The 12,907-nt window shown below is 45.0% G+C and overlaps 1 protein-coding gene and 1 long non-coding RNA gene across 2 annotated transcripts in view; one reads left to right on the top strand and one right to left on the bottom strand.

Annotated features, from left to right (window-relative positions):
* The window catches only part of LOC135984239 (uncharacterized), a 31,765-nt gene extending 25,850 nt beyond the window's left edge, over positions 1-5,915 (bottom strand). The window contains exons 1-2 of the long non-coding RNA XR_010602163.1: positions 5,791-5,915; positions 3,782-3,892 (exon numbers count right to left, since the gene is read on the bottom strand). This is a non-coding gene — a long non-coding RNA (uncharacterized LOC135984239). The remainder of the gene's footprint in view (positions 1-3,781; positions 3,893-5,790) is intronic.
* The window catches only part of LOC101933896 (chondroitin sulfate proteoglycan 4-like), a 145,937-nt gene extending 138,327 nt beyond the window's left edge, over positions 1-7,610 (top strand). The window contains exon 10 of the mRNA XM_065598916.1: positions 7,477-7,610. Coding sequence (XP_065454988.1) covers positions 7,477-7,523 — 47 coding nt within the window. The 3' untranslated portion in view covers positions 7,524-7,610. The remainder of the gene's footprint in view (positions 1-7,476) is intronic.
* Positions 7,611-12,907: the final 5,297 nt, after the last annotated feature.

The following is a 12,907-nucleotide window of genomic DNA, read 5'->3' as shown; positions in this document are numbered from 1 at the left end:
GAAGTTGGTCCAATAAAATATATTACCTCATCCACCTTGACCTCAATTGGATATTTAATTTGTTCATGTTGCATAAGAAAATGTCTGTGTATGGGTTTCTCTGTGTGTGCATGCAACAGATATTTGCACTCACATTGCACATGCAGAGTAAATTACCAGGTTTGAAAATTTGGGCCACACATTCAAACCCATCAGACTGGAACAAGTTCTCTGAGCTAAATTCAAACCATCACACCTCCATACATACAACATAAACAAGAAGAGGCAATGAGATTTGAACTGAAGACTTTTGACTCTCTAACATAGAAAACACTTTATGTGAAGGAAAAGTGTCCGTGGGTTGGTTGGCAGAGGGAACTGCCCCATATAAGAAGTCCATTATACTGGAGGTGCTGGTACATTGTATAGATGCAAATAAAATAATACAATAGAAGTCTCACATTAGAAGTTTTGGTTTTCACTATGCTTCCAAACCAAGACAGCTGTTTTGTTCACGCAATCACTCTGAACCTCTATTTATTTATTCCTGGTAGTGCCCAGAGACACCAGCTCCCTTGTGCTAGGCACTGCACAAACTTAACAAAAATGTGATCCCTGTCCCATAATACTTACAGTCCAAGCCACCTCTGGGCGTGTCTTCACAGCGTTTTGGGACAAGTGGGGGTGAGCCTCTCAGCCTGGATCAACAGACTTGTGGTAGCAGGGCTCATGTTAGGGCACTAAAAATAACTGTATAGATAGAGCTTTGAAGTTGTGCCTCAGGCTGGCACTCAGGATCTAAAGCTTAGCGAGAGGGGTGAGCTTCAGAGCCCAAGCTGCAATTTCAAAGAGCTGTGTCTATACAGCTATTTTTAAGAGCGCTGGTGTGAGCCTCGCTCGCCCAAGTCTGTTGATTTGGGCTGGGAGGCTTGCTCCCACTCACTCCAAAATGCTGTCATACTCTGAGACCACAGACAACAGGTAAATAAAACAAACATATGGTGAAGGCACAAGGAAACAATGAAACTATACTCATTGGTATGAAAAGCAGTGGACTCACCAGCTGCCTTACAATTGTCAAGGTTTTTGTTGGTATCACGGCAGAAAAGAGGAAATTGAAGGAGAACGTAAGATGGCCTTAAAGATTTCTCTAACTGAAACTTCCCTACAGCGAGTGCAGCTTGTTGTATTTCTTGAATTCCTTTAAGAAAAGGGAATCAGTTTATTTCTTTATGTTTCTCTGGGGTAGTTTCTCAATTATTGTAAACTTGTGAGCTACACCAATTTACACTAACTGAGGTTGTGGCCCTCTAAGTTTTATCTGTAAAATATCTAATAGGGTTAATTCTTATGTGGTTAAACACAAACTTTGTCTTAGAACGGGTGTTTCCTACCACTGAAAAATAACAGGAAGTTTCTGTAAATCATTAAAATAGCTAAAGAAACTAGACTAATGGTTTTGGCAGAGAGTGGACAGAAAGAGGGAGAGAGAGAGATTCTCTGGATTAAAATAATGCATTTATATAAACATTATTTTAAAAGCTAGCATCTTATTTTTAAAAAGTCCCATGCTTTATTGGATGTTTAATTCAAAGAAGGTCAGTCTAAGGGTGAAAATGTGACCTCATTTATACCTAATCCAACCCACTGAACTCAGCTGGGTTGCATGACATACTCATCAAAGCATAATTTGGCCCTAAGCCTTTTCAGTTTACAGCAAACATTTTCTTGTCATGGGTTTTTGTGTGGATTCTGTGGAGATAACATGAATGTAAAGTTGATAAAAACTAACCATGAAACTTAATTTTCATTGCACCTTTAAAAAAGAAAGAAAGATTATGGATCAAATCCATAATAACAAGACTATGCATTGACAGATCATTATAAAAATCACATTGTGCTTGAAGACTCTTAGTTGTGTGATCAGTAAAATCAGATACAAGCCCTACTCTCTTCACAGTCAAACTGGCTTGTTATAGAACTTTCCAGCATCTCGGCTGGGCAAGCTGATCAATTCCCTCCCGTTTAACTGCAACAATTTGGAATGGTGACTTGAGGGCATGACATTCAAAATATCCACATGGGTTACAAAAAATGACTTCCATTTACACGCAGGTCCCAAAGGCCAAATCCTGAAATTCTTACCTCAGGGACTTTACACACCCCTTCATTCCTTACACACAGAGGCAGATTAAGATTTCATGGGGCCCTTGGCCAGAGCAAGTGGGGGGGGGGCCTCCCCACCTCTTCCATTTGCAGTCCCACCCCTGTTCCACCCCTTCTGCCTGCGGCCCCATCCACAGACCCACCCTGTTCTACCCCTTCCCCCCCAGCCCCATCCCTATTCCACCCATGGCCCTACCCCATTCTGTCACTTCCCTCACTGCCCTGTCCCAGTTTCACCCACTGTCCTGCCCTATTCTGCCCCCCACCCCCCCACTACGGCCCCGCAACCCATTCGCTGCTTTCTGTCCCCCTCTCCAGGGCCCTGGGGCTGCAGCGGGGAGTGAGAGCTCCCCCAGCCCTGAGGTCGCGGCAGGGATCCAGAGCTCCTCCAGTCCCGGGGCCGCATCTGGGGTCCGGGTGCTTGGGCTTCTCCCGCTGCCTAGCGCTTCTGCTGGGAAGTGGGATCAGGGTGTGGGTGCTTTCCCTGCCCTGCCCTGCCCCACATGCTGCTTGTTTGTTGGGGTCAGGGTGCCAATTTTTCTAGGGCCCCCCAGTTGGCCAGGGCTCCTGGGCATGGGCCCTATGGGCCCATTGGCTAATCCGCCACTGCTTACATACCCAAAATTTCTACTGACTTCAGTGAACATGTTGGGTGTGCTAGGAATAAAGAATCAGCATCCTCCTTCCCTGTCAAGTCAACAAAAATGTTGCCTGAGTAAGGATTGCAGGGCCTGACCCCAGATGTGTATCATTATGCTTATGGCACTGTTATGATTTGTAAAAAGCAACAGAGGGTCCTGTGGCACCTTTGAGACTAACAGAAGTACTGGGAGCATAAGCTTTCGTGGGTAAGAACCTCACTTCTTCAGATTGTTAGTCTCAAAGGTGCCACAGGACCCTCTGTTGCTTTTTACAGATTCAGACTAACACGGCTACCCCTCTGATACTGTTATGATTGTTATGACTTAGGGATTGTCCCAATCAAACTGTGACAACTAGCCTAAATGTTCATAATTGGGTTGTAATACTGGGGAATAGTTTAGTTTATAATTACATATTTAAATAACTTTTTTTAAAATAACCAATTAAATATATTGGCTGGGTGTATACATTATTCCACATCTGATATAGCATATATATTGTTATATATACACACGGTTACATTTGTATATAATAAACATCCTTTGTCTGTCTTGTAAATTTAGATTGTAAGCTCTTTGGGGGCAGGGACTGTCTCACACTAAGTCTTTGTACCATGAGCCCTAATCTCAGTTGGGGTCTCTAAGTGCTACTATAATACAAAAAATAATAATCAGTGATAAATTGAAAATCTGAATAATGCAAAAGCAGCAGCATTGTCCATCAGCTGGAAAGACTGGTCAAGGATGTTACTCCAGAATATTTTACTTGAATTGAGATGTCTAATGTTTAACAGGACTTCTGTTTTCATAAAACAACACACTACAGTAAAAAAGTTATTTTTTCTGAGATACAATGTTTTTAGCCTCACCATTTAGCCTGAAATCCTGTCTGGTCCTTCTGCCACAAGTGGACAAAATACAGAGGAAATGCCAAGTTTCTCCTGTTCAGGAAGGCTAGGTCGTAAAGAGCAGTACAAAGAGATTATGCTACTTACTGTGCATCACAAAGCAGCGGTCCTCAGGACTCTCCATGCCAGTGTACAGTGGGGCATTGTGGGTCAGGTGGAGAGTGACGAGGACATGGTCTTGTGGGTCTACACATGGCACTACAAACAAATACAGAGGGGAAGGTTACAATGGCTGTGGGGGCTGTTGTAGCCAGCACAGAGTGCCTAAGTGGGTGACCCGTGCTGGGCTAGGCATGATTCTGTTCCCAGAACCTCTCTGTTGCGTTTCCACATAATCTATATTTTTTCAACCTTAAGTATAATTTAGTTTGGCTTAACACACAAATTGAATACATATATAAGTAAGTTGTCTTAAGATATATATTAATGTTTAATTCCTACCTCATACAAATGCAAGATAAACAGAACTGTGAGCTGCTTCTTCTAAATGGTGATTAGTCATACTGCCTATGTAACCACACAGTATTTATACTAGGAGTTACTACACTATCCCATCCTCAGGCTTGTGAAATATGTTTTACTGGTATATCCTGGGCCGGTGCTACCATTAAGGCAAACTAGGGGGTTGCCTAGGGCGCCAAGATTTGGGGGCGCCAAAAAGCAGTGCCCCCAATTTTTTTTACAGCGTTCCTACGCCCCCTCCCCGAGCGCGCGGTCGCCGCTCCACTTCTCCCGCTTCCCAAGCTTGCAGCGCCAATCAGCTGTTTGGCGCCGCAAACCTGGGAGGGGAGGAGAATTAGAACGGGGGTGGCATGCTCAGGGAGGAGGCGGAGCAGAGGTGAGCTGGGGTGGAGAGCTGCCGCACGGCTCCCGGGGGGTGGGGAACTGCCGTGGGGGAGGGGGGCGCCTCAGGTCGGGGGGGGGAGCTGCTGCGGGGGGGGGGGGGGGGCGCCTCAGGGCGGCAGGGGGGGAGCTGCCGCAGGGCTGGGGGAGGCGCAAGGTGGAAGTTTTGCCTAGGGCGCGAAACTTCCTTGCACTGGCCCTCGGTATATCCATATACCCCTTGCTCACCTATTGGAATTTTTGCCACAGGCTTGGGCACTATTGTCATTGTACAACACTCAGCACAAAGCTGTTGCTCTCTCACCAAGGCTAGCGCCACAAAGCCATTGTTGCTTTTTCTTCTTCACAGCAAATTTATCAATACGTTTTAAACAGGAGATGACAATAAAAACAGACAGATCTTTAACTGCAATAAAATGAGGGCAATTGTTCAGGATTTTTTTAAAGTGTTAGTCAGTACTTTTCATAATTGAGTGGATGGAAGTGATCAGAAGACTATTTGCCTTCAACAGCATCAACATGTCATAACTAAACACAGAAAGAAAATTAGTCCTTAACTAGGTTCAAAAGTCAGTAGATCTTTGCACTGAAGTTCAGACCCTTGCTTTATATTTTGCAAACCTACCATGGTTCTTATTACAGGACAGCAAATAATTAATGAAGAGGAATCATTCATCATTTGAAAAATACGGTGGAATTTGCAAAGGAAATTATTCAAGACCAAACTGTAGTCCAGCAGTGCAAGAGGCAAAAGTAGATTTAGCAGAGCTATGTCACCCACTCGTGCTAGTGAGTGGGAGAGAGTGCAGTGGGGTGTGAACTGGATGGAGCCATGACTTGTGCCATCCCACAACATGCCAGTCAATGAAGCTGAGCCGGTGCACTGGGGAACATACACTGCACTGACTACAGGCTTGATTCTATTTACTTCCTCCCTGGGGTGGGGAAATATGGAGAAAGATTGTGACACAGACACACAATTGCTCTCTCCTGGGCTGCTCTTGTGGCAAGGGTAAAATACATTGTCCCTTAGTCTGGGCACATGGCAAAACCATGATTGAGCCCTCAAGTGAATATATATTCACTAAAAATTCAATTAGTTCTGTAAGGAGGGCAAGTGATGAAAACAAAACGTATCAAATACATTCAAAACATGTTGTGAAATTAATCAAATGAATTATTTAACAAAATAGTATTTAATCAACTGTAGTTTTGCTAATAATTTCTCTTATCTTTTCTAGCATTATCTGCACCTTTCCTTGTCCATTTTCCATGGTAACAGAGGTTTAGATTCAGATTCAGTTCAGATGGTTAGAAGAGCAGAGTCTGAGGCAGTCTGGATTCCATTCAGATTGGATTACTTCACTGATACATGCAGTCCATCAGACTGACTAAAGTCAACATTTGTTGGGGCCTGGTCCTAGTACAACTCAACCCATTTAAATGATATGAGATCATTGAACCCTCTAAATAAAATACGTGCTTACTCTGGTAATATGTGGAAATGTTTTAGCAAAAACAAAGGTTAACATTCAGCAGCTGGCAGTATTTGCCTCAATCAGCAGTTATGCTGGAAGTGGGCAGAAAGCCTATTCCTAGCATTTGGATAGAAAACAAAATACTGTATGGTATAAGCATTTAAAATACTCCAAATCTAAACACAACGCACACTGTAAATAGGGGTGTTCCTATTTTTATGTTATTGGCATATATTTTATTATATTGAAATACTTAAAGGGATCATTCCATTTCCTCTTCTCCCACCCACACAAAGAAACTCCCGAAGGATTCCCTCTACTACTGTATGTGGTAGAATATCTGTGAATTCAATACTGGTGCTACATGGGACACAACCACACCCCTACAGATAGAATTGTCAACAATTACTTATTAGTAAACAACATTATGATCATAGGACTCATCATCCTTCCGCAACCTACACACTCATTTATCTCTGCTCAAGTCAGTAATCCCACCGAAGTCAATGGAACTACTCATCAGGTCTTATTTTGCTTAGCTGGCTTCTAATCCTAAACTCCAATCTCCACTCCCTTGGGGTGACAGCCATCTCATTGCAACCCTGCTGCACTAAAGACTGACAGTGAAGTTGTAATTCATTAGTCTAATTTGCTAAATTAGATAAGTCATACCAGATGTACATTGCTAAACACACATCAGTATCTGTAGGGCTACTGTATATTGTCATGTGAATAAGGCTAGAAATCCACTGAACATATCATATATTAGTACAGTGCTTTTCTAGCCCGAAGAAGGGAGTTGTTGCATTGTTTCCAGCTAAGTAAAAAAGATACTGAAATTGAACTGGGAATATTTAGCTGCAGCCATGAGTCTGATTTTCCTTCCTCTGCTGCTTCCAAGATTACATTTTTTTCACGTGGCAGCAATATTGTTTGAGTATTATGTTTTTCAAAATATCAAACACAGGGGTGGGGAAAGGGCTAATTTGGATTTTTTTTCATATTGATATTTAGTGAGAAAGGTTATTTGTTTTATACATCCAAATCATGGGGAGAGTTGGCACTCATTTTTTTTCTCCTGTTGTAGAAAGCTAACAGTTTTTTTGGAATAAGTAGCAATGAAAGGGAGAGAGAGAAATGTGAAGTTATATTTAGAGCTGGTCAAAGAACCACCATGTGTCAGAATATGTGGTTCAGCTGAAATGGAAATGCTTTGACAAATCAAGTTGATTTTACCAGAATTTTTTTTTTGGGGGGGGAGAAGCGCAGGGGAGTCAAAACATCTTATTTCAATTGTCTAGGCATAAGCAAGAAATACCCAGTGCTTAGCCCTAAAGATCATACAGAACTTATTTATTAGAGATGTGTCTATTACTTTCGAAAGTTGATTGTAACTCGTTTATGTATATGTGCTTTCACCTTGTAAATAACCCTTTTGTTTCCTTTTCTTATTTAATTTAGTTTATTATAGGATTGGCTACAAGCGTTGTCTTTGGTGTGAGATCTAAGGTGCAATTGATTGTCCTGGGGTGAGTGACTGGTCTTTTGGGGCTGAGAGCAACCTGAATATTGCTGTGATCTTTGGTGTAAGGGACCATCTATCACAAAGGTATGTGCACCTAGGTGGTGAGACAGATCAGAGTACCCAGTGGGACTGATCTGTGATGCCATGTTTAGGTTGTTGTAGAGCCCGAGGAGTTTATACTTGATTGGTTAGTGAAATCTAAGGAACTCACAACTAATTTGGAGTTTGTGCCCTGGTTCTTAGCAGCCTGCCCTGAGGTTGGTACTCGTGCTCTTGAGTCATAGAATCATAGAATATTAGGGTTCGAAGAGACCTCAGGAGGCCATCTAGTCCAAACCCCTGCTCAAAGCAAGACCAACACCAGCTAAATCATCCCAGCCAGGGCTTTGTCAAGCCAGGTCTTAGAAACCTCTAAGGATGGAGATTCCACCACCTCCCTAGGTAACCCATTTCAGTGTTTCACCACCCGCCTAGTGAAAAAGTGTTTCCTAATATACAACCTAGACCTCCCCTACTGCTACTTGAGACCATTGCTCCTTGTTCTGTCGTCTGCCACCACTGAGAATAGATGAGCTCCATCCTCTTTGGAACCCCCGTTCTGATAGTTGAAGACTGCTATCAAATCCCCCCTCACTCTTCTCTTCTGCAGACTAAACAAGTCTGGTTCCCTCAGCCTCTCCTCATAAGTCATGTGCTCCAGCCCCCTGATGATTTTCGTTGCCCTCCGCTGGATTCTCTCCAATTTGTCCACATCCTTTCTGTAGTGGGGGGCCTAAAACTGGATGCAATACTGCAGATGTGGCCTCACCAGTGCCAAATAGAGGGGAATAATCACTTCCCTTGATTTGCTGGCAATGCTCCTATTAATGCAGCCCAATATGCCATTTACCTTCTTGGCAACAAGGGCACACTGCTGACTCATATTCAGCTTTTCATCCACAGTAATCCCCAGGTCCTTTTCTGCAGAACTGTCCCCAGCCTGTAGCAGTGCATGGGATTCTTTCGTCCTAAGTGCAGGACTCTGCACTTGTCCCTGTTGAACCTCATCAGATTTCTTTTGGTCCAATCCTCCAATTTGTCTAGGTCACTCTGGACCCTATTCCTACCCTCCAGTAATTCTACCTCTCCTCTCAGCTTAGTGTCATCTACGAACTTGCTGAGGGTGCAATCCATCCCATCATCCAGATCATTAATAAAGATGTTGAACAAAATCGGCCCGAGAACTGGCCCCTGGGGTACTCCACTGGATACGGGCAGCCAACTAGACATTGAGCCGTTGATCACTATCCATTGAGCCCGACAATCTAGCCAGCTTTCTATCCACCTTATAGTCCATTCATCCAATCCATACTTTTTTAACTTGCTGGCAAGAATACTGTGGGAGACCCTATCAAAAGCTTTGCTAAAGTCAAGATATATCATGTCCACTGCTTTCCCCATATCAACAGAGCCAGTTATCTCAGCATAGAAGGCAGTCAGGTTGGTCAGGCATGACTTGCCCTTGGTAAATCCAGGTTGACTGTTCCTGATCACCTTCCTCTCCTCCAAGTGCTTCAACATGGTTTACTTGAAGACCTGCTCCATGATTTTTCCAGGGACTGAGGTGAGGCTGACCGGTCTTTAGTTCCCCAGATTCTCCTTCTCCCCTTTTTAAAAAATGGGCACTATATGTGCCTTTTCCCAACCACCCGGGACCTCCCCCAATTGCCACGAGTTTTCTAAGATAATAGCCAATGGCTCTGCAATCACATCAGCCAATTCCCTCAGCACCCTCGGATGCATCTGGACCCAGGCACTTGTGCATGTCCAGCTTTTCTAAATAGTCCTTAACCTGTTCTTTCTCCACTGAGGGCTGCTCACCTCCTCCCCATACTGTGTTGCCCAGGACAGCAGTGTGGGAGCTGACCTTGTCTGTGAAGACTGAGGCAAAAAAAAGTATTGAGTACTTCAGCTTTTTCCATATCCTCTGTCACTAGGTTGCCTCCCCCACTAGGGTTCTAAACTTTCCCTGACCTTTTTCTTGTTGCTAACATACCTGTAGAAACCCTTCTTTGTTACCCTTCACATCCCTTGCTAGCAGCAACTCCAGTTGTGTTTTGGCCTTCCTGATTACACCGCTGCATGCTTGAGCAATATTTTTATACTCCTCCCTACAGGGCCGGCTTTAGGCCGATTCAGCCGATTCGGCTGAATTGGGCCCCGCGCCAAGAGGGCCCCGTGCTGCAGCTCTCCACCCCGCCCCCAGATCACTTCCCCCTCCTCCCCTCCCCTGAACGCTCCGCCCCCTCCCCTGCTTCCCGCGAATCAGAGATTCGCGGGAAGTCTGAAAAGAAGCAGGGGCGGGCCGGCAGCACAAGGTAAGCTGGGGTGGTGGGGGCGCGAGAAGGGCTCGGGGAGGTGCGGCCCGTACCCGCAGGCCCCAGCGGCTCTGGCCCGGCTTGGCTCCAGCCCGGCCCCCGCGGCGCGGCCTGGCTCCGGCTCGGCCCACACGGCGCGGCTCGGGTCTGGCCCGGCCTGGTCCCCGCGGCTCGGGTCGGGTCGGCTCCGGCCCGGCCCCCGCGGCTCGGGTCGGCTCCGGCCCGGCCCGGTCCCCGCGGCGCGGCCCCCGTGGCGCGGCTCGGGTCCCCGCCCCCCCGGTGCGGCCCCCGCAGCGCGGCGTGGCTCGGGTCGTCCCCCCCTCCCCCCGACGCGGCCCCCGCGGCGCGGCTCGGGTCCCCGCCCCCCCGGCGCGGCCCCCGCGGCGCGGCGTGGCTCGGGTCGTCCCCCCCTCCCCCCAGTGCGGCCCCCGCGGCGCGGCGCGGTTCGGGTTGTTCCCCCCCCCGGCGCGGCCCCCGCGGCGCGGCGCGGGTCGGACCCAAGCCCGGCAATCCCGGCCAGAGCGCGGCTCGATTCCTGGGGGCGGGGCTTGCAGCAAGCTCCGCCCCCAGGAATCGGGCCCCGCTCTTGCTAAAGCCGGCCCTGCCTCCCTAGACATCTGTCCAAGTTTCCACTTCTTGTAAGCTTCCTTTTTGTGTTTAAGCTCACCAAAGATTTCACTGTTAATTCGAGCTGGTCGCCTGCCATATTTGCTATTCTTTCTGCACATCAGGATGGTTTGTTACTACGCCCTCAATAAGGCTTCTTTAAAATACAGCCATCTATCCTGAACTCCTTTCCCCCTCATATTAGCCTCCCAGGGGATCTTCCCCATCAGTTCCCTAAGGGAGTTAAAGTCTGCTTTTCTGAAATCCAGGGTCTGTATTTTGCTACTCTCCTTTCTTCCTTTTGTCAGGATCCTGAACTCAACCATCTCATGGTCACTGCTGTCCAGGTTGCAACCCACTTCTACTTCCCCTACCAATTCTTCCCTGTTTGTAAGCAGCGGGTCAAGAAGAGAACCACCCCTGGTTGGTTCCTCCAGCACTTGTACCAGGAAGTTGTCCCCAACACTCTCCAAAAACTTCCTGGATTGTCTGTGCACTGCTGTATTGATCTCCCAGCAGATGTCAGGGTGATTGAAGTCCCGCATTAGAACTAGGGCCTGTGTTCTGGAAACTTCAGTTAATTGTCCGAAGAAAGCCTCGTCTACCTCATCCTCCTGGTTCAGAGTCACTGCAAGACAGCTTGACACAAATGACCCCATGTTATTTATTTATTTACTTACTTACTTTTCTTTCACAGGGAATTTCAAATTTTCCAGTGTTCACTCCAATTTGGAACATAGCCACCACATTTTTAAATCTTGAAATCTTTGCAAATGGGAACTTCCATCCTTCACAATTGCCCATGTTCACTGCTTGAGATGGAAATAGGAAGCAATCATAGATGAGATGAAATGCTCTCTGGTGCCACAGTCAGATCCCAACTGAATTTATTTTTCTATCTTTGCAAATGTTCTGAAGCCCTCTTTTTTAAGATCAACTGCGGAGGAATTTTCTACATTCTTCTTGTTGGCAGGGAAATTCCTCTTTAAAATGCTGGAAAGAGAACAGCAATATTGGAAACCCAATGTCTGAGTGAGAAAGATCATTGATGTGCTGCCAGCATCATGAATTGTGGAGAAGATGTAGAATTCTTATAAAAAGCAGCCTGGCGAGACACCATGTCTCAAACTTTTCCTTTAGGATTACACATATTCATAATGGTTATTCCTCTATGATCTGTCTATGATTTTATCTCATTGTTTCACTACAAACCCAATAATACCTGGTTGCATTTTTCTTTGCATATATGCTGGATTAATTTAGATGAAATATACGGGCCCAAAGAGTTAAAGGTGTTAACATGCTGATGTAATTGATCAACGTTAAACAGTTTTAAACATGGTTCAGGCTACAGAGATCTCAGCCTGCTTAGTATCATGACAAACACCATTAAACATTATTTTAACCTTTTATTAAAGATATAGTAAAAAAAAAGGGAAAACAGTTTAAAGCCATTGAAATTAAAGTATTAAGTAAGGCTTTCGTTTTAACAACATCCTTTGTTCCCTTTTCATCTAGCTATAGAGAGTTTTTGAAAGGAAAATCTCCCTCTTTGACATCCCTCGTCCCGCGCTGCTTCCCGCAGCCCCCATTGGCCTGGGACGGCGAACTGCAGCCAGTGGGAGCCGCGATTGGCCGAACCTGTGGATGCGGCAGGTAAACAAACTGGCCCAGCCCACCAGGGTGCTTACCCTGGCGAGCCGCATGCCAAAGGTTGCCAATCCCTGCTATAGTTAAAGTGTTATAAACCATTAAAACACAAATGGTCAACATCACATGTCAAAATATACAAAATAAATATCCTTAAATCAAACCAGTTTTTACCATACATTCGCTAGTCCATTTGTTAACAAGACTAATTCAAAAGTCAAAACCACTAGATTTTGACTCTAATAGATTCTCAAGCAATATTTTTCTTACTTTGCCTATCTGTAAATTTTGATTATTATTGATGGAAATATTTTTTCATCAGTTTCTTTGTGTATGGTGAAATCAATTTTTACCGACATTTACCTATAAAAATCTCATCCTTCCACGCCTAAATTCACAACAACCTTGAGGATGCAAATCATGTAGAATTACCCCTCCTCACTGCTCATCTATAAATAATATATTGTAAACTAGATAACTCCTGATGATTATGTGTATGCATTGACTGGAGTATTTATGACCATATTACTTTCTGAAACTTATATCCTGAATAATGGAGAACGACCATGTCATTGTTAATATTATTTCCTTTGCATTACATAACCTCCCATAATAACTACTGTATATTTCCATTTTTTTCAGACTTTATGAACCAGGCAAAATTGGTATACATTAATATAGGACCAATTGAGGATCTGGCCCCAGATTTTCAAATTTCAGTGTTTGCCATCATGCACATATGAGTAGGGTGCCT

Source organism: Chrysemys picta, chromosome 6 (genome assembly GCF_011386835.1).
Source record: "Chrysemys picta bellii isolate R12L10 chromosome 6, ASM1138683v2, whole genome shotgun sequence".
Lineage (NCBI taxonomy): Eukaryota > Metazoa > Chordata > Testudines > Emydidae > Chrysemys > Chrysemys picta.
Note: the sequence above shows the minus strand (reverse complement) of the source record. Positions and strands in the feature narration are given on the sequence as shown.